At 43.8% G+C, this 22,513-nt stretch overlaps 1 protein-coding gene across 2 annotated transcripts in view; it reads right to left on the bottom strand.

Moving 5' to 3' along the window:
• LOC310884569 (sphingosine-1-phosphate transporter SPNS2-like) overlaps positions 1 to 22,513 on the bottom strand; it is a 136,182-nt gene that overhangs the window by 82,306 nt on the left and 31,363 nt on the right. For both annotated transcript variants that reach the window (XR_014574287.1, XM_083806511.1), the window contains exon 2: positions 18,233 to 18,298. Coding sequence is in view for 1 of the 2 variants with exons in the window: in XM_083806511.1 (XP_083662637.1) it covers positions 18,233 to 18,298 (66 nt within the window). In the remaining variant the exon portion in view is untranslated. The remainder of the gene's footprint in view (positions 1 to 18,232; positions 18,299 to 22,513) is intronic.

Here is a 22,513-nt window from a genome sequence, read left to right as displayed (position 1 = left end):
TTTCCATGGCAGTGCCATACAAAAGTATGCAAAGCTATTGCCTAAAACAACATAACATTGCTGACACTTAGCAGCAGAACCCAGAAAAATAGCTTCTCTGTCTGTTTAAACTCTGATTTTGCATTTCTTACAGTATGGAAATGAATGATTAAATAAGTCAAGGCCACTTTTGTTTTATATCCGCTTCCACTTGGAGATGTATTTCTGCAAAAAGCTTTTAGTGCAGTTTGATTTAGACTCCTAAACAAAGTCGATGGAAGGACTCCCACTTGATTCAGTGGACATTAGAGCTGAGTTTTTTGTTTCAATGTAGCTGCTTACGAATCCCCAGTGCACCACAGATCAGAGCCTCTTTGCCAGTAAATACATTCTAATACTCATAAGTTTACTGCATCCCTAAAACATAAGGGATTATTACTGGGAAAAGGGTTATTACTGGGAAACGTAGAGAGAGTATCAGAAAACTGTCAAGAGGACAAAACAGATCCTTTCACAGTAAAACATGAAACATACTGGGAAACAGACAACTCATGGGGGCTACAGAAGAGGTCTGGCACCATGAATGCTATGGAAAAGGGCAAACCTGAAACACCTTGTCTTTAGAAGACTGACCAAGTGGCAGCTGCAAAATTCAAATCAAAAGGAGACACTTTATGCACAGAACTTAACTAAACACTGGGATGTTATCACAGGAGCTCGAAGTTTGTGTTATTTCAAAACAGGATTAGAAAAAGTCCAATCTGAGGGCTACTAAAGATAATCCCCCTGTTTACAAAGTCCTCAACTATCCAGTGGATAACGTATACCAGGGAACTATCACCATGATCCTGTCTTGTTTATTTTTTTTCTGTTTTTTTTTTTTCTTATACATGTGCTACTGATCACAATGGAAGGCTGAATAATATACTAAAAGGACCTTTGGTCTGGACTATTCCCACGTTATTCTAAATAAAAATAAAATTTAAAAATGAAAAGACATAATTGCATCTGCATCATTTCTGCCAGCTTGATTAGGTAATGGTTTATTAACATGTTACTGAATTGCTCCTAGAATTACTTGTAAAAGCTTGAATGTGGCTCACAAAGTTATGTTTCTAAACCTACGAATTACTTAGTCCTTGCCCTCACACACACTCTCAGGGTGAAATAACGCAGCACCTGGCCAGTCGACAGGAGCTTTGTACCCTGGAAGTTTCCTCTCCATTTGACTTGACCGGCTCTGCTGTTTGAGAGCGTTGCAGGTTCACACGGTGGAGTGCCAGAGGACATCACCCGTTCCTGGCTGCACGTTGGTGCCCATGCAATGCGTGACACAGGGTTGGTTTTTGCCACTGAGCAATCAGTGGCAGGAAAACCTCATTAACTTAGCTAGCCAATTAGGACGGATTTGTTTTTTGTTCTGGTCAATCCCGAACTAGACAGGAGATCCCAGAGGTACGGAGCTGGTCAATAACTTTGCAGCACTGCAACATTACGAGCGACACTTCTACAAGATTGGTTTTGCCTCAACATGACTGAAACACACCTAAAACGATCTTAGCTGCTGGTACAGAAACTGCCAGCCATCACTCCTAGCATTCAGGAAGAAGACCGCATTTGAAAGGAGATATGTTTTTCCCTTTCTATGCAGTTTTTCAGGATGTGCTGCACACATGCTGTCCATCGGAGAGCTCCAAACCCAGCTGAACCTCTGGCAGGGATGAGGGCAGGGTGAAGTCCCTGGAGCCAGGGCGCAGGGCTAAAGAGATCCAGAGAAAAGCATTTAAATGACCACAAAATCAAAGGATCTTTACTTTATTCTATTCCTTTCTCTTGCGCCAGTCCCTGAGCTCATGTGGCCATCAAGAGAGCAAAACTGGGGAGCTGCTGAGGATGGAAAACTAACCTTAGGGCAGGAAGAGTTCCTTAGGGCAGGAACAGTTGTGTGCACCTTTGCCCATGAAGCCTTTTCAACCACAGCATGTACTTAAACACACCACGAAATGACAGCCCAAAGCTGATAATGTAGAATAATCTAAATCCCTTGATCCCTGAAATTTGTGCTGAGTGCCATGAATCAGATTTAACTAGCAAGAAAAATACTTCAAATCTGTTATTCTCTTAACAGAATGGTGTATCATTCTTATCTGGTATAACAATGGTCCTTGTTTCCAATTTGAGAGTGTTTTCATCCTAAAATGGGATTTCCCATCTCTTCTTGCCACCAGACCAGACTAATCCTACATGCCTCTTCAATGAACATTTTAATTTCAAATCATTAACTAGTGCTCAATAGGAGTCATTCTGTCTCAAAGAGAAATCAATCTCAAAACCTACTCTTTGGAGCGATGAAAGAACAGGAGGGGAGATGCATTAATAGTTCAGTGTATTACTAATAAATTCTTTGCTACGTGTAATTTACCAACAGCAGCAGCTTCCTATGAAAAACAATACCATAGGAAGTGCTTCCCCTTCTCCAGCATGGAATCAGGAGCTTCTCATGCCATGGCACTCATGGAAACTTGCTAAAAAAAAATGTTCATCCGATATATTCTTATCCCAGAGCTTTTGTCAGGCTTCAGGTTTGTTTGGGTTTGTTTGTAAAAGGAAATTCACAAATAAATGACTATTCCGCAGTACCAGTGCCTTGCTAACCTCTTCATATGAGCTCCTAATAGCTGCTGGTTGTATTTACAAAGCTGGGGAATCCCTGTAGTGACCAAACGCATCCCTCACAGCAGGCTGTATGAGCAGCTGGGGCACAGATCAGGTGAGTCAATTCCAGCTCCAAGGCAGGGCAAGGGATGTGCTGCCTGGCTGCTCTTTCTGCAAGCAGTCCCAGCGAGAAGCAGCCCCTCAGCCATCGCCTTCCAGCACGGCTGCAGGCTCACGGGGCATCTTCCAGCTGCCAGCCCTGAGGGTGATGCCGGTGGGAAGCGAGGGGATGCTGAGAGCGGCAGGAGACAGCCCCACATCCAAGCCCTGCAGACCCACACTGCTCCATGCGTGGGGAGGACACATTCCCCCCGGGCAGCCGGCGGGACGGATTGATTTTCTTTATTGTTATTGCAGTTCTTTAGGGAGCCGCTGTAGCATCTACAGTGGGCTTGCCAAAGTGCATGCTCCTGGTTTGGAAAGGAAAACGGCTCTACTCTCATTTTAATTAGGTAATTGGCTATCAACTAGCTCGGCACTGACAGCCTCATTTACAAACATTTTCTACTCTGGTCAGGATAAAAGGATGAAATTAAACCTTGCTCCAGTGCACTCCAGATCCTGCTAAAGTGCAGGAGCAGAGCATGGACGTCGGGACAAGGAAGGACAAGGGCTCATAGTCACAACGTGTGTTTGTACACATGCAAATAAAAGTGTGCCAGGGTTTGGCAGCAAACTCCTTTCACGTGGCTCTCCTGCAGAATTGTTACCTTTCCAATTCAAGCCGTATACATCTTCAAGAGTGCTTTTGGCAGATCAGGAAAATCGTATCCTTTAAAAGCAATATAACCTCAATAACTAAGAAAAGTATCAGTCTACAGGGAGAAAATGGTGATTCATCTCTGTATAGTAGCCAACTTCCTTCATGGAGATCTGTACAGATCTTTCTAAACAGACCAACTTCACCCTGGTCTTACACTATCTGCCTCGAGTTATCTGGTGGAAGGCAAATATTTGCCAGATTAAACTGAATTTTAAAGGGTGAAAATATTACCCCTTATCACGAGAGCTTCAAGAGAACATCTGAAATAGCTGATTTTTATTCACTACCTGGTTCAAAGTGTACACAGCACTGCCATGAGGTACTGCTCTTAAAATTTCACCACGTGCAGCTTTACGCTAATTCACTTTTTGTAGGAATAGAAATCACTGTGGAATAGGCACATGCCAAAATCTACAGACAATATGGATATAAAAGCAGCTGTGGGTAGCTGCTTTTGCTGGGTGTTAATCCAGCAAGCAGCCTGGGATGGTTTTACTTCTCTCAAAGTTTTTCCTCCAAATTTCCCCTCTCCCAGGGGATTTGGTGCTTCACACAGACAGATTTGTGGAGGAAGCACATACATTTCTTAGCACCGCCCTCCAAACCCTTACTTCTAAAACACTGCTTGCTGATTTCAGAGGGAATTTCGGTATAGTGTCCTGCTCCTGCTTTTTTTCTGAGATGGCAGGAAAGTACAGAAAAGATGTGAAATACAGTAGCATCTAGCTCAATGACAGCTCTTGCTATGTAAGCTACCACCCAAAACCGCTTTCCCTTTACAGAGGAACTTTCTGTAGTGCTGGCTGGGTTTCATTTTAAAGCAGCAGTGGGGAGAGGAGCCTCTCTCGATGGAATCTCCCAATTCCTCCCTAACAGCAGTGTCCATCGTTCTGCCCAAGGCACTGCCACTGCACACAGAATAGCAAATCCCCCAATAAAGGACCTTTCACGTAACCTCAGGAGGCCACTTCATAAAAACACAAGAACAATGGCAACTGATCAGAAAGCCGTGTAATCTGGTATCCTGTCTGCGACAGTGACAGCGAGCAGATCCTTCCGAGGAAAGTACAGAAAATCCCTACGCAGGCAGCTGAATTACTCAGAGGCTGGTTTAAGCCCTCAGGCTTCAGGATTTCTCTCCCTCCCAAGAATTAATTTAGATTATTATTACAATCTGTTATCCACATGAAGATCTGGTCTTTAAAGCTCCGGCCCTATCAACAATCCTGGTGGCTTTCATTTCCACGAGCTAACTGCTCGCCAGTGAGTTTGCAGAGTGGTTCCCAGCAAACTGCCCCATGCCGACTGCTTCTGCATTATGAGGAAAAGACGAAACACACAACCTGCCTTCACGTGCTTTTACACTCCCCCCGTTTTTAAGAATGAGCAAATGAATAATGCAGATTATCTTTAAAACTTGTCCCCTAAGGGGGAAGTGAGGAGCAGGCATGTGAAGGCAAAATGTGTGCGCACAGAGGCAGGGGCTGGCCGAATCGGGCCAGACACGCTGGCCGAATCGGGCCAGACACGTTGGCCAAGAGAGTCGCCTGTGTACATGAACTCGCTGTCTAGTTTCATTATGAGTCACGAATTCTCTAAAAAGGCAAGGAAGGAACCATTTGTGCTCTCACTTATCCTGTACCCTGAACTGCTTCTTATTTGTGTTGTTTCCCCAGTCACTACACTTGCAGTCACAGATGCTGCGCGTCTGGTCAGAACGGATCCAGCAATAGCTGCGAGGGCCAGGAAAGGCAACGCCGAGCCATTACAGCACCGTGGGGGTCTGGGAGGAGGCTGGATGTACCATAGAGGAGGATAAAACATTGGCCAAAAAGAAGGCTTCAGACTCCCAACTGGTACCATGCTGCTTTCCCTTTCTGTGAAAGCACATCACGTAACTCCACCTATGCTTCTCCTAACCAAAAGAGACGGGCTTTCCAGGCACCCACCCAAACCCAACGTCTAACAAGACACAGGGGCAAGCCAGAGAAGTTTGGAGGAGGACCCTATGACATCTGGAGGACCCTACAACATACAGAGGACCCTACAACGTCCCACCTCACGCAGCTTTGTGCAGCCAGCACAGTGCAGAGCGGCCACCATCACCGCTCGAGCAGCCGTGGCCTGAGCACAGCAGAGGGGTTGTGAACGCTTCCGACTTGGTGTCCGACTCCATCCCCACTTCGTGCCCACCTGCACCTCGGCACCTCTCTGCCAGGTACAGGGCCACGGGCTTACACACCTGCTTTGCCAAACGGCAGCAACATTTCAGTAGGCGTTTGTACTGCCAAGTAAATAGAAAGAAATGTTGTTATTGACTGCAATTTGCAATTACATATTGACAGCAGGAAAACAGAACTGAAAAACCAGCAGGCTGCAGACAAACACCTATGCGTTGAAGCAGTCTTCACCTGACAGCAAGCGGGAGCATGGAAGGAAGCCCCTCTCGGCCCTCCACGTGGCCACTGTGATTCCACAGAAATTATTCATTGATTCGTTTTGGCTGGCATCATTTGGAAATGCTCTTGACTCTTGCTTTTATAAACAGCAATTTAGGCAAAGAGTACGTCTTTCTGAGTGGCCTTCAGAAAGCGATAAACCTCTTTAAGGAAATTGTTCAAATACTGACATTGTTCCCAATGTTTTAATTCACCATGGTTTGCAAAAGGAAAAGAATCATAACTACAGTGGAGCCTGCACTGGGGATCTGTCTGACAGTTGTTATTTCTAAGATTATTACCCAGAAGAATTTCCAAGGTATCCCTGACTTGTACAAACACTCCAATAGCAAGCCGAAATGCAGATCCAGGAGCGAGCTTGGCAACTGAAGGTGCATCCCTGGATAAAAGAAGATGACCTCTATAAAAGAACCCAAGGTTAATAGTTGTTTCAATAGCCAGTGCATGACTGGGTTCCTGTTTTAAATAATCTCTGCTTTTACATTTATTCTCACCAGTATATTTCTGGCAGAATGAGTACTAGTAGAAAACAACTCATTGAAATAAATACTGCAATGCACAAGGTTTGCAAATGCAATGCCTTTATGCTTCATCAGTTACTTTAATGGAAAAAGGAAAGGCAATATTTGGTGAATCCAGGGATTGTTAACATATTAAAAAAGACCATTTCAATCAGGCCTAAATATGTAGCGGGTGAGAGTGATGACTGACTGGTGGCCCATCTAAAGTCAGTCTGAGTTCAGCACTTTCTCCATTCCCTTCCCTAGACACCACACCATCATCAACTTCCCAGGATGACAGATACGCTTCCTACTAGCAGTCCTCTATAGCCAAAACCTGAGTCTTGGGGGAAAACTTGCTCTGGCGTTGCCAGCAGTTTATTTACCTGGTGATTAGACATAGGAGCCTAGTTTCTGGACTAAGAACCCATAAAGACCAATCTCACTAAGTCCAAACGAGTAAAACTAACACCTTTTATACAAAATGCAAATATTTTTGCAGCTCAGTGTCATATACTGCATTGTCCAAGCAACTGGGAGGTATAACATTAGCAGATGATTGAAATATCTCACTGGGGAGCTTTTAGTGAAAATTCAACATTCATTGTATAATATCCTGTATTATCACCTTTGCTGCCATAAACCATCCTCAGAGAACAAGGACAACTTTGGACAACCTGCTTTTCAGGAAAATCTGTTATCTCTCCTGTTTTTTCAAGAGAGCTTTCTTTTTAATGTTTTTGCTTTGCTTTGCCCCCTCCACACACACACTTTTTTATCATATTTGCTAATAATTTGCCGTATTATTACATCCGTGGGTTTCAATCCAGCTAGCACACAGCTGGAAGTAACTGAAGGCTCTGGGTGGGAAAAACAGAAATGAAACCCCTGCATCTCTGGGCTGCTGACACCAGACCCACAGTAGCAGACCCACACCTGATGGAGCACAATTCACCACCAGCATGGTAAACACATGGTTGCAGATTTAGCCTCGGTGATCTTGTGAGGTGCTGGAAGGTCCTGTTTGCAGAGGGTGCTGAACTCTGCTTCACTTCACATAACCAAGCCTGAACACCCCCCATACACAGGGTACACATAGAATCGAGTAAGCAATACGCAGCCAAGTCTCTTTGTACGTGAACCACGACAACCTATCAAAAGAATCCACTTTTCCTCCATATAACTCCCTATTCTCATATCAAGCAAATAATAATTCCCTGAGAACTGAAGGACAATCCTGGAAAAGTTAGTAGATCCTACTGTTTCTTCTTACTCTCACATCTGCCTGTAGCGACAAAAAGAAACTATCTGAACAGGATTTACAGGCTAGGGTGTCAGCTCAGGTGGTACAGCTCAGAAACCAAAGCAAACTGAACTTAGGGTTTTAAGTGTAGCATTTCTGGGGACAGCTGTTATGTAGGAATGCAAAAAAAAAAAAAAAAAAAAAAAAAAAAAAAAAGAGATTTAGGGCCAACTCTGGCTATAGCCAAAGATCTAGAGATCTAGAGATGTAGAGATACCAAACAGGACTTTTGCAGTGCTGCAATTCCTATTAGCAAGTCAAAATGTCCACACAAACCATGAGTCACACACTTCGAAGACCCAGGAAAAGAATTATATTTTCCACCACTTTTGTTGGCACAGGTTGCAAAAGTCACCGTGTGTGTCAAACAGGGAAAACTGTTCTAGCCATCACCAGGACCCCAGGCTTTCTTAGGATGTATCCTTACACAAAGGCAAGGCTCCCTCATAAAGGTACACAGCCTCCCCATGAAATCTCCTTATTTCTGTGGCCAGACACTGAAATGTCAAACCACCTCTATGGAAAAGGGAAGCCTGCAACGCTGCCAGAGATCACCAGTGCAGCGGTTGCTGCAGACTTCAGCTCACTGCAATTATTTTTCTACAAGGTTCCACTGATTGTATCCACGTCTAAAATATCTGGCATGTGTTACTGCTAAACTGAAAGTACAGCAGATCATTCAACAAGACAAGAAAAGAGAAAAGAAGCTCCCAAACAGCCCACGTACGTACAGGATGCTGAATCCAGTACAGGATCTTGCATTCGATTTTCCTTGCTGTCTTTTTACAGCCCCCCTGCAGCCAACAAACCCCCAGCACCTTCAGCACAGCAGCCAACTTGCAAGGCTGGTATTTCGACAGGGCACGGCAGGTATTTGTGAAGCTAAACATCCTGAAGAAGTAGGCTTCTTTATGAGAAGATTTCATCATTTTTACAAAAAAATGCAAAATAAAATAAAATAATGACCCTTAGAGATGGATCATCATTCCAAGCCCACATGACTAAGCAAAAGCTGCTGCAGAGCTGATAACTTAAATTCTGCACCGTGAGCTGGAGCAACAGAGCAGTGCATTAGATTTATACATTTTAGCAGTGCTCTTGTGAACTCCTGCAGCGAGGATGTCATATGGGCAGCATATTGCTGGTGGAAGATGTCAATTTAAAAATGGGGGGGGGGGGGGAGGAAAGAAAAAAGAAAAAATGATGTGACATTTTCATGTTCCTGTTCTGCAGTTTTACCTTCAAGAAGATTGATGAAGGAGGTGGATTTATCTAGTCAAACACTTGCATGGTTCTCACCATAACAACTCTTTACATCAGCACTTCTGAACTAATATCTATTTTTAGTATCGTGTTTTTAAAGGATCCTCAACTCAGTCACTAATTTTGAGCTTGCAATTTACCCTGGGAGCAATTTTGCTGGTGCTACTTGTGCCACTTAACTACTTTGATTTGCAGTCACAATTAGGTAAGCATTTATATATCCCAAACCACACCTGTAAAATAGGAGACTGCTTTTAAAAACAGCCCGGATGCTTAAATTGAATGCAACTTAGTTTCATGACACATGGATCTCTAAAAGCACCCTGCGCATTCCAGAGTAAGAAAAAAAATACTTTTCTTTTTCTTTAACTCACCCATCTTCCTTACATGACTCTGTTTAATCACAAAGGCTCCCATGAAATAGCACTTCTCTTTGTCAGACTTTGCCAATGATTTCTAGTGCTCAAAAGGCGTGGCCAAGAGAACTCAGGCACTTTTAATGTTATTTATATGGCCAGGTAGGTTGGAAAAACTACAGTGTGCTGAATACGGAAGCATGGAGCTGACAGCTAACCCCCCAAACCTCATCAGGACCCCTCAAATACAGGGTGGGCAGAGGCAAGGAAAAAGCCAGTAACAAATAACTTGGAGCATGTTTCACTGGAGAACTGTGAAAAGAAATCAAACTACTTCATCTGTATCACCTCCCTAAATCACTTCCAAGCCTACCTTAATAGTAATTTATTGTAACCATCCAGTTAAAATTACTTAATGTATCTCAAAAAAGTTAAAGCTATTGCAACTTCTTATTTATTTAAGGCAACTCTTTGCAGGAAGATTATGCTACTATTAATGTTCTCAGCTCAACCCTGCTATCCCACAACAGCATAAATCAGAATCGCCTCATCTCCAGTCCAGTGCGTCTACCAAGAGCAAGGAGAATGATGCAGCAAGAGAATATGCAAAATAATTCCTGTTGCTGTGAACATTAATGCATGAAAATTGCTAAAGGAAATGGTTAAATCTGTCTAAATTTTAAATTCAGAATAACTTGATGTGTAACTGAGTGGGGGGAATAAAAAGATCAGGACTGAACATTATCAGGAAACATCCTTCCTGCTGAAAATGAAGACATTTCCCTGCTTGCAGCAGCAAAGAACATCAGTGTGTGTGAACACCTCCTTCCACCATTCACCCCATCAAATAACTGGTTATTTTTCCTCTGATATTTGATTGTTAAGAACCTACACCATTCACAGTCATCTGACTAAAACTTGAAAACAACTGAAGAGAGCGTTCAGCCAAAAATGTTTATGTACACTCAGATTTTTTGTGAGAACTGATGTCAAACTGGGATAAGCAATGACTGTGGTCAGTAATATTTCCCCTCTGAAAGCAGGTTCCCTGCATAATTTAAAGAGAAAATTGGTCTTTGCTATACAACCTTCTATCAGCATACAGGAAAAATTACTATAAATTCACTATAAAAATCTGATTGTAAGAACGTAAAGTGGTCTGGTACACAGCCCAAAAATTTTGAGAACCACTAGTTTGGAGGAAAAGCCAAATGTTCAGATCACCTGGAACTCAAGACAGGACATCAGAGAAATAAAACAACGACAAGGTTTGGTCCAGAACCCTAATATTTCATTCCCCCAGTACAGAAATGCCCCAGTACTTCCAGAGACTGTGAGGTGCCTGCTGTGTTACAAATACTAACAGCAGTGCACTTTGCTTCATAGCAAGATGGTACCTCCGGTGCTCCAGAGCTCCTTCACACTGGGTCAAAACTATTTGGTTTATCCAAATGATCTCTTTTCAAATCAAACACCTCCTCCGACAACGCTTCCAACTACACGGAATTAGCTTGGAAATCTCCCAGCAGGCACAGGCCAAGCCTGACCTCTTTATCACCCAATCCGAGACCCCTGTATGAACATAACTGCTTACATTTTTCACAACACAGAACTTGCTGCCCTGCAGAGCTCTAGGTTTGCATTCGAAGAAAATGAGAGTTCTTCAGATGTGTGCGAGGAACAACACAAAACCAAAACAATCCTAAAATAAATCTTTTAAGAGCGAAAAACATTCACGGCTCCCCTGAGATGAAGCACGGTAAATATACAGAACGCACTGTAAAGGTTAGGTCTATTTTCTTACCCTGAGTTCATAGAAGACTTATGTCCTCCTTCCCTCCAAGTCAAGACAAAAAATCTTCCCCTCTGGGCAAACACGTACCTTTACATTGGGCTCAATGGGAATCAGTAGCAACTGTATGCACAGATCCAGATCAGGGTAAAGAGGGAATACAGAGCTCCTTCTGGTTTAGATTACACAGAAACAATCCTCTGCTCACCTTACTTGAAGATCAGACTCACAGACTCAATGAAAAGCATGCATTAAAGCTCAGCAGGTTGTCCACTTACTCACAAAAGCTTTTAGTGTCATCACAAAGGGGAAGGATAAAAAGTAAGCCAAATGTGAAGTCTTGAATACAAGTACACACCTCTCTCTTTCAGCAACTGGTAGCCACTAGATGCCTAATAACAGCAGGGAAAAAAACAACTGAAAACTTTAAGATAATTCAAATGCTCATCTCCTTTCAGAAGTCCAAAAGCAGTGTTAATGTAAATAACAAAAGGCAGCAAGTCTAGCCCTTCTGAACTATTTGGGTACAATACACGTAATACCTTGCAGAAGCCTGCTATATGAGGTTGCAGAGCTGGTATTAAGAGGAGGTTGGTTAAAAGCACCACACAATCCCAACAAAAATTCCTTCTTCCAGTATGAAGAGCCTGAATGAAATTCTGAGGTTTGAGGAACACATTCAGGGGGAGATGAGCAGGCTATGTTAAAAACTATGAGAAATTTGGGTGGAATGATAACTACTTCTCTAAAATCTGTGGGAAATCTCTCCCCTCAAACTTATAATAAATTACAGAAATGAACACAGCTTTGGCAAGAGGTGCTGGAACTACAGCCTAAGGGGAAATAGGCCAGTATCTCCTTAAAGAACAGGCACGCCACAGGCAGCACAAGTGCAAGCGTCTCTTGCAACACCAGCTCAAGTACCTGCCCTGGCTGAAAGGCCAACAGTTAGGGCAAACCTTCCTTCTGCAAAGCAGGAAGGCGGGACAGGGAAATGAATTGTTATGTTGTGTTAGCGGCCATGTAGCACCATAAAATCAAGACGTTAATGAAGACAAGCCAGTCTGGAGAGTTCCCCTGTTCTAGGAGCCTGCACTCACTTGCTGACACGTACAATAAAAAGATAAAATAAAAAAACAAAGTGCAACCCTGGCTCAAGCATTTACCTCCTGTTAGCAGCAGCCAAGGACATCTTCCCCTCCCTGTCCTTCTCCCCCCAGAAAAGATTATTTACTTTGCAATATAGGGCTGTCTAGTGATAGCTCACATTGTAAGCAGCATTTTTATAGCCCGGTCCTCAGCGTACAGGGGACTGGGCTAGGGCACAAACACATTTTCCCACAACCTGCTCACTGATTCAAGAAAATACTTCCATTCTTGATTGCAGAGGGATTTCCAAATAGGCTTAACTGCTTCATGAATCAGACCTTCAGACTGCCCAGACTTCTTGGCGTGTCGGACACCATCCTAGCACACAGGACAAAAGGCCTGCCGGAACGTGTAAAGGACTTAGGCGGGCAATAATCAGGCTCTGGTCTATCTCAGGTCACCCTACCTTGGTAAATTAAAAACCGGCTTAAAGGAAGAAGGCAGCTGAATCTTCTGTTAGATCACATTGAAACATACTCCAGTAGAGTCTGTTTCCTGGAAAGCAGACGGTGTTTCAGTCCATGTGGGTCTGAACCACAGTCTCTAGTCTGCCAGATTCTGTATTCACTCTTTTAGTGGATCCTATTTCAGCACCTACCATGCTCCAAACGAAGAACTTTTTCATAACTCAACACTAAAATAGGATAAATTTGGGCAGGGGCTGTCCCTGCTACCCTTCTCACAAACATTAATTGGGGCACATTGTGTGAACATACAGCCCTCCTTTTTCATCTTTATTGCTTAAACCCGAGCTGTCCTATACAAACTGCCCTAATCCCTGTATTACCAATATACAAATGTTGGAGAAGTTCTGAAAAAATTACACAAAATCAAACAGAGAGAGTGAAATGGGGAAAGAGGCTTTACTCATTGTTTATATGACTTTGAGGATCTGCTCTCAGCACAAAGAGAGATCCATCCTGTCCTGGCATTCAGAGCTCCAGAGCCCCAGCGGGGTAACCTGGATGTAAGGATGTTTAGCATGGCTGGGGAAAGAGATGACAGAGGTATGACCTTCTTTGGGCAGGGCATGGTGGTACCAACCGTTTGCAGTCATGAATCAAGAAGAGCAGCTACAAAGCTTTCTGCCTCATCTTCTGGCTTGCAATAGCACGGGACACCTGCAATACCAGGCCTTGGGGAGTGCTTTCCTTGTGATGTGGAGAAGACATTCACTCAAAATGAAAGCTTGTGAATTTTAAATAGAAAACAGGGAGGTGTCCAAAAGATTAGTTCCTCTGCTCTAGCAAGGCAAGAAGAACAGATAGCATGTGCAGGAAGAAGTGAAAGATGAAGATTTGACTGAGTTATGCACAGCAGGCATGGGAAACAAGACAGCATCTATTCAGGTGGAAGCAGATGGTAGAATAGGAAAGAAACATGGGGCACCTACAGATCATGTAATATACACATATTCAAGGTTAGCATCTCATCCAGAGGCAGTGGTCTTTGTTTGGAATACATCAAAAATGTCAGAGCAGTATCGACTGTCATCACAAGCCAATGACAAGATGGGAGTCAAAGGCAGTTGAAAGAAAAACCTTCCATCTAGTGAGTCTGGTTTATCTCATCATTCCCGTATGCACTCCCCTATGTCAAGTCTCCCACCCACTTCACAGGCCCTTAGCCTGCTTGATACAATCACAGCACGCTGGAGCTGCTAACAGCCTTGTAAGGTTGCAACCTATTGCAAGGCTAGGTTAGCTCAAAAGGTAGGGCAACTCCGGCGGGTAAAAGTTTCACTTTTCAAATGAACAGAAGTTTTAGTTGCAATTGATCCTTACAAGAAAAATCAGCCCACAACGAGACTTAAGAAAGTACCTAGGCTTCCTGGGAAAACCAGGGGCTGAAAGGCATTCAAGGAAGTGCCCATCTCCTCCTTGTGTGCAGAGACAAGTTCTTTCAGAGCCGCAGTTCCCTTCCAGATCTCTACTGCCTTACATTTCCTTGCTTCTGACCTGGTGGTACAAACTTCTGGTTACCAGGATTTGCTCTAATGACATCCCTATGCTCTTCCTGACAACAACCCCTCTGAATTTCAACAAAATCCTTGCCATAACCTCCATTTGATGGCTCACAGCTTCTGCTTGCAGAAGTCCCCACTGTTTATTGTGCCTTCCCCAGAGCCTGAGCTGCCTGGGCTAGGAGATTAAGGTGCCGTTAACAAGGACCAAAGCTCTGGGTCTAACCACTGCCCTGGCTGAGTGCTGTGTCCAGGAACTGGACTGCAGTTCTCATTCTGGCTCTGCCTCAGGCCTGCTGTGTGACTTTGGGCAGGACATTTCTCCCATCTGGCTTTCTTGGTTTCCATCTGTAGAAAAGGGCAAGCCTCATTTTCCCTCCTATATAAAAAAATCCTGAGATATACAGAAGACAAACTGTACTGACAGCCAGGCACTATTATTATTAGAGCTCTGGTCTGCTAAGTAGCCACTGGCAAGAAATGCAAAAGCAAAATAAACTCAAGGACAAGGAAAGCAGGCAGAGCAATAAAGCACAAAAAATGAAGAAAGAAGGGAAAGAAAATTCAGTGAAAAACAATGCAGTAGTGGGCAATGTTCCTGTGGTCTAACTGCATATGGAAGCAAATGTGATATAAATAACACTATTTTGAAGCAGTTTGGTAAGTCTGTTCCCCATAATCCCAGTTTTTGTGTTTTAAGAGGACTCTAGTTTTGGCAAGTCCAAATTGCTGCCCCTACTCAAGTGGGCAAGGAGATGCTTCATCACCTTTTGAGATCAGTCAAGATTATCCTTTCTCCATCTGGGAAAGGCAACCAGTAAGAAAGGAAAGGAAACAATTAAGCTTGGATGCTGACCTGTAGGACCATTAAGTGCACTTAACTATTATTTATATAACTGTGCGCATGTAGTGCTTTAAAAGGGAAGAATTTTAGTATCATTAAGGCATAATTGTGGCTCTGAAATCAACATAGTTATACGCCTGTTACTCTACAATGCTACTGAGCAAGCAGCAATTGTGATACATCTGTCAGTGTGTCCTTTGCTGTCACGGGATCCTTGCTACAGAGGCTACCACATTCTGCTCCTTTCCATTATGGATGAGGCTGGAGCGTCCCTGCAATTTTGCTGTGCAGGGAGTTACAGTTTCCCCATAGCCAGTTTTCATCATATCTCCTAGGCAAATATCTTGTATCTTGGGATTAATATAAAACAAGATGAAAATTCAAATTCTGTCTTGGCAATTCCTAAGAAAGCAGTCACCTTTGCTTTCCAGAGAGCAGCAGAAGCTGAGAGTGCATGAATTGGCTTTTGAATGTTCGGAGTGAGGGAGCTACGAGACCGGCTGTGCCTGCAAAGAATGGGTTATGGTATGACTGCAAGGTGATACACTGCCTTTGGTGGATTTCTTTTCCCCTTGCTGTTTGAGTTTTCTTCACCATCTCTTCCTAAAGCACTGTGAGCAGCCTTGTTTTTTCTCAGTTAAAAGGATTTTCTTTATTATTTTTTAAAGCCTGTTTGATGAATGATATGAACTAACAGTGAATACCACATTTCACTCCCCCTCATTAACATTGTAAATTAATTTAGGACTCATTGAGATGCAGGATTAACAACCTGAAGACTAATCTACTCTTTATTCAGAGGACATATTCAGGATGAGCAGTCTTTCGTCTCATATCACTCAATTAGTTAGCAGGACCGTCTCCTGGGAGTAAGATGATATTTCTGACTCTCTGTTTGGAAAGGAACTGTTCAAGGTTAAGGCAGAGGTCTGGGAGACTTCAGTCCTGGTCCCAGCTCAACTGCAGGCTTCCTTTACAACCTTGGCCAAACACTTTTACACTCTGCATCCATTTCCCTCAGTCTGCACACTTAGAGAGGTCAGACTTGGAGAACAGTCGCAAGATTTTAGGTAGTGTTTACAGCGGTTTAAGCCAGCGTGTTTTATTCTGCCAGGGTTAAGGTTACATGGGTCATGGGCCAGCTGCCAGGCAGAAATTTGTTAAGCTGAAGTAATACATTTAATAAGTTTTCAGTTATGTGCCCCTAACCTCACTTACGTGAAATGGTGCATTATTTTGTGAGCAGTCTTTTCCTTGGATTGTGATGGCATTGTGATTAATACATTAGTATCTACAGAGCAGGGGCAAAGTCAAGCCCTCAGTTTTCAGATCAGCAAAAAACAAGAGAAAATGTTGCTTTTCTTAAAGCAATATTTATTGGTTACAAAAATCATGACACACTCAGCAGCACTCTTGCAATATCTCAGTGATGCTGTTTTCAGATGCCCTGTACGTTTGCTAGAGAAATAAATAACACATCTTGCAATTAACAAATGGAATGCCCCGTTGGAGGTTAGCTCTTGCTTGCTGTCAGTAAATCATCTGCCGAGGGATTTCATCCACTGAGAGGAATGAAGATTATATATGTGCTTTGGCAAGTGTCATTTTCCACCAGAATATTTTGTTGAAGGCACTTCATGTCTAATGATACATTGAGGATCCGTTCCTCTGAGCACAATAAATAAAAACAAATAATTGCTGTAGAAAAGAGCCTGACAGACACCCAGTGCCACTTTGGGCGTAACTGATTGATGCTACTTATAATCAGTTACGCTTGTAAAGCTCAGGCCTTCTGTTCTGGACACGTGCTGCACACACCAGCTTAGTTGGACTCTGCTGTCCCATAAGGAGAGGATTTTTTAAGCCCTACTATGCACTATTATTAATCATTTGTATTGCAACATTACCAAGAAGGCCTAACCACAGATGAGGAACCTGCTATGATATGGGCTGCAGAAAATAACACGGAGGAGACGTTGCCGTGACTCCAATAGCCTGAAATCAATGGCCAACTGATGGAGCACCAGAACATTCTCACCTCTAGTGTGGTCATGAAGAGTGAATCATTTTATACACCTTTTTGTTGGCTAGGGTTTCATGCACAAGATCCTGGCGGGCATTTGGTAACCACTGTGAAAAAATGGATTGGAAAAACATCTTTCTGCCCCACTACTTTTAACCCTAATCAAATTCTAACTTTTTCAGAGATACAATTGTTCCAGTGCGGTTTCCTCAGGCAGAGGACAATGGCAGGACAACCACAGCATCACAATTCTACAACTCCAACTAATAATTCTGTCAGAAGCTTCCAAACCAGACTGTTCCTCTCCTTAAAATACTGCATTTGCTGTCTGGCTAGTCCTTTCAACTCTCCATCAGATCAAATGTGCTGTCATAACTGCATGAGACTGCTACTCAATGTCATCATCTCTAGTCCTTGACAAAACCACTCCTTTAAACCACCTCTGGACCACAGGCCAGAAAAGCTGGGTTTTTCCTGGGGTTGTACAGCTCTGTCTGCAGATGTCTGCAACATTAAAAGGACAGACATCAGAATTTCAATAATCTTTCTTCCTTAAATACAGGGAGAGAAATGTCTGATGGTAATGTCACCAAAATCATAGGGGTATTTTTAATCAATGAGGTAGCATGAATGCAATGATTGTCAGCACTTCCTGCAGTTTTCATCCTCAGGTGTTTGTCCTGATGTGTTTTACATTTTTGTGTCACACTGCACTCCCAATTACTGTACATTCAGCAGATTCTCTGTAGAACACATGAAGGGCATCACACCTCATACTTACTACTGACCTCTGTTGAGCAAGAACAACAGGATCCTGCTGTTGGGCTATCATGAGCTTTCTGATCTAGGTAGCCATCTCTTATTTGAATTTGTCATAAATAACATCATTACGTTCCTTTGTTCTTGGCTCATTCTGCACTCATTGAGCCCTGACCTCTTGCCCACCAGCAAAACAAAACAACGCCCCCCCCCAAAAAACAACCCCCAACCACATCCTCATTCCTCTTCCTCGTAAGAGTGCATTTCGCAGCAAACATGCCAAAGACCTTAAGTGAAGAAATCTGAAAGCAACCTTCAGAGATGAGCAAGGTTACCAAACCAGCAAGAAAACAAATACTCTTACCTGTCTGTAGTAAGCCAGCCCCACTGTCTTTGACTCCAAAGTGCTGCTGGATGTCTAGTAACACACCTGCAAGGAAAACAGAGAGCAGAAACTCAGTACCTTCACAGCCCTTGAAAAGCATACATCTCAAACACTTTGTGAAGCATAAGCAAAGCCTCAAATTCGAGTCCTTTAGGCATACAAAATCTAAAGTTTGCACATTGGCTTCTTTTCTATACATGCTCGCTCAATAGTTTTAAGCTACTGCAGTAACAAGAGAGCTCAGCAGATATAACATCATGCCAGGAGTTTGGGAATGGAATCCTTGTGCATGACAAGCTGGTCTTTCCTTTCTTCTTAAATAAGATCAGAGCTTTTTGGTTTGGTTTGGGGTTTCATTGTTTGTCTATTTTTGGTGTTTTTTATTTGTTTTGTTGGTTTCTGTTGTTGTTTCTTTTATTCTTTCCTTCAACAATACCACTGCAGAATCCAAGATCCCTTACCTTTGTTATTTCATAGAAACATAGAGAAATATGATTCTGCACCTTAGGTGCTTCAAATGGCTCAAAAAAACAAACAAACAAACAAACAACAACAACAACAAAAACCACTGAATCCAGGAAAAGTTTTAACAGGAAAAGTTATAACAAAAGGAGACTTAAATCAAAAAAGTTTTTACAAGAGGAGAGCAATGATGGGAGTTTTCACATTTAACTCACTCAGGGTGGGATGGGGCACGACTCATTTCCAAAACATATTTATAAAACATACTTGAAATAACTTAATAAAGGTGGGTAAGTGACCGATTAATTATTTAAACCTAAGAGGTTAAAGGAACTACAAAGAATGGTTTGAGTAGAGAGGTTGGACTAGATTAGTTGCAGAGGTCCCTTCCAGTCCCAGTTACTCTGTGATGCTGTGCTCCTGCTCTGGTGAGTGATCAGAACACACAAGCTCCTATCAGAACACACACACACGTCCAGAGCTGCCTCCACCACCCTGAGGTGCCTGCCCTGCCTACAGCAGCATATTCCCAGCCATGCCAGAATGCCAAATAGGCACACGAAACCCAGAAAAGGTACCAGGAGGAGCAGCCTGGGAGGTGATAGGAACCATAGCCTCAGAAAGAAGAATTCTTTTGGACTTGCATCCCAAACCAGAACAGCAAGTGCAAGGGGCTGTAACGATGCCTACACAGCGAGGCAGAGGTCTTTCTGTTCATCCCAAAGAAATTCCCTATGCTGTGACAATGGTTTGCAGTTCTATAGTGCTTTTCTCCAACGTACCTCACGAGCTTCAACTACTGTAGCCATAAAGGAAACACAATTAGGGCACTGAAGTGCAGCCACCCTGGCTTATGCTTATAACTTTACTCCGACGGTGGAGAAGGAAGTGGGTTCTGTGGATAGGCAATGCAGCAGAACAACATAGCACCACAATTACAAGGCCTGCATGAGCTTGGAAGAAGATCTCAGGTGATTAAGAGAGATCTGCATGTCTAATTGGCATGAATTTCCTCTTCCAAGTCTATTTTATATTCTCTTTGGACTCCAGGTGTTTTGATATGGGATTTAGGGCATTAAATTAGAGGCAGGAGCAAGCAGATGATGCAACACACCTATGGAGTGATAGGAGTTTCTCTCTGCTGTGGGAGTTCTCCTGCTCAGCACATGGGAAGACGCTCCTCCTAAATTCGCTCAGCTCTGTTTTCATCTCAGCATGGCAATGACTCACCCCAAACTTTAATAAAGCTCAGGGATACAATTAAGCAATGATAGACCAGGGGAGAATACAGTAAAATGATAGAGCTTTTGACTTTCCCTTCTGCTTCAAGATGATGGGAAGGCAGAGGCAGCTGGATCCAGGCTCCAGACGGCGATGGTGTCGCTCCTGGAGATGTGCTGCCGGGTGTCTCACAGCTCCTGATGCAACCCAAGAAAGGGAAGCCGCCACGTGCGGCTGACAAGGCTCTGCTTGGATTGAAGTTCATGCTTACATGTCTGGAAGACCTGGAAACAGCCATGAGCAGCTAACAGCAGGCACCACTCTCCTCAAGACAGCCTCTCGGCGAGGCTGAGAGCCATTTGAGATGTCTGTCTGATTACATGGCACACACTAGGGCTATCACCTATTATTTCCTCAACCACACTTGGCATTCTCAGGACTGAACAAAGACACAGGAAACACGGTGCCAACTTCCCAAAGTACCCCGCCAGCTGAACCAGACATTATTAATGCTGATGTGGAGCTTGGAGAGATGAAACCCAGGCAGCACCTGACCTGGAGTGCTGATCGAGATGGGCACTGAGACAGGATGGGAAACCCAGAGCGATGACTACAACTGTCTGTGGGTTTAGCTCCTTCAGCCCTATCTAGGTTACTAGGTAGGTTACTAGGCCCCAGTAAGGGCCTGCTCTGGTGTCTGAGCACCTGACAGACACGTGGGATTTTTGTGGGCACTGGCCATGAAGAGGACTTTTAAGAGCAATTTGGAGGATAAAAGGTCGTTGGGTGTGGAGTCTTAGATAGGGAGGGAACGTCAAGTAAATGGGGAAGAGGATTGTGGCTGACCTCATCCACCCACAGTGTCAGAGGGCTTCTAGGGCCCAGTACAGGATCCAGAGTGCTGTTGCCTCCTGTTCTATAGTGGTCATTTCACAAACAATGAGTATGAAAGACCCAACTTGGAGGAATGCAGGCCCACATTTAATGGCCTAGGTTACCTCTGATTTAGAGGAAGTGCTTTGGGAAAGAAGAATTTTCCTGGAAGTGCTCAGGTCGGGCTGCAGATATGGAGGTGGGTGGTGCTGATCACACATGAGGCAAGCTCATGTCAGGATACACTTTGTCTACTGGCCAGACCTACAACAAACGAAAAGCTGCAGGACTTGACGGTAATCTGCTATGGGGTAAAAAGCTGCTCTGAACAGAAGGTCACCTTAGTACAGACGTTTCTTGTGTTACCCATCATTTACAGAACTACTCTGTAGCAGAACCAATGTGAAGAGTGCCTTGGATACCCTTTATATTTAAATGAAACATGGGCTCTTCACCTAACCTTTACACATGAATAAAGAGTTGCCATGGTACGTAAGTGTTCATATGCTCAGCCACATTGAGATCACAATTTCAAAGCAAAATGCATTATAGCTTCCCTTGGGAGAGCCCTGTTTTCCACTCACCAAAAACAAAACATCCCCCTTTGATTTCAAACTGCTTCCAAGGAAGGTGCAAACACAGAGTGAGGCTGTGCATGGAGTGCGAAGCTACGGGACCAAGGCTACAGGTTTCGGCTCACCGAGACTTGCCTCGGTAACTCAAATGCATGTTCTTTAAACACTGCTTGTGTGCTGCAATACCACTGGCCAGTATACTTATGGAAAAAAGCACAAACATTTAAAAAGGTGTCTTTTGATGGGGAAAAGCTATATGCCTGAAAAGAACCAGCACACCACTATCCCCAGGATGCAGCTGGGCACTGACACACTCGCACGTGACCCCAGCACCCTCTCCTTGCCCCGGTGCAGCCCTAGCCTCACACGTCTCTTTGGGGAAGCCTCAAAGAACACAGAGGAGAACCCAGTCTCACTCTCTTGGCTCCCAAAGAGAGCACACTGTATCAACGAGTATTTTTCCTCCATTCCCTGCTACACCTGCCTCTTCTTACTGAGGCGTTTTCCTTCCCAGGTGATGCTCCCTTGTTCCAGGGCCAGCTCCCTCAGGTGAAGGCAGCCGGGCAGGGATGGCCAAGCCCTGGCCTCCTAGCCATTAGACACAAGCCACCTCGTTACCATCAGGCTCTCCTTCTTGCCTGCAGCCATATTCAACCTGCTTCAAATAATGCATTAAGCAGACAGAGGAGTGGTGCACACACCTGTCTGTTCAGAGACATGTGAAAAGATTAGGTGGGGAGAAGTTTATTCTGAGGTCTCTGTGATTATATCTTCTCTGCAACCCCAAGGTGTGACTGCAGTTCACACACACATCCCTAAGCTTCAAACGAGCTGGCTACAGCTCAGCCACCCACTAGCTATTAAATGCAGGCTTCACAATTTGGACCCTATTTAAATACTCAGCTGCAGAACAACACAGTGGTAGCCCTGCTGATATTTGTACCACAAGATAAATTCCCACCGCTACAGAACTCGCAAGTCGAGAACTGAAGTGTGGTACCACCTTCTTTGGACTGCCATGAAAGCATTCCCTGTCTTGCATGCAAAAGAAGCAGGGCTGCTGCTTAGGTGTTGCTAAATGAGTGGTGATGTCCTACTCGAAAACATCGACAGGAGCTTCCTCAGGACA

This window comes from Anser anser (genome assembly GCF_964211835.1).
Source record: "Anser anser genome assembly, chromosome: 20".
NCBI lineage: Eukaryota > Metazoa > Chordata > Aves > Anseriformes > Anatidae > Anser > Anser anser.
The sequence above is the reverse complement of the archived record's forward strand: the minus strand, read 5'-3'. Positions and strand labels throughout refer to the sequence as shown.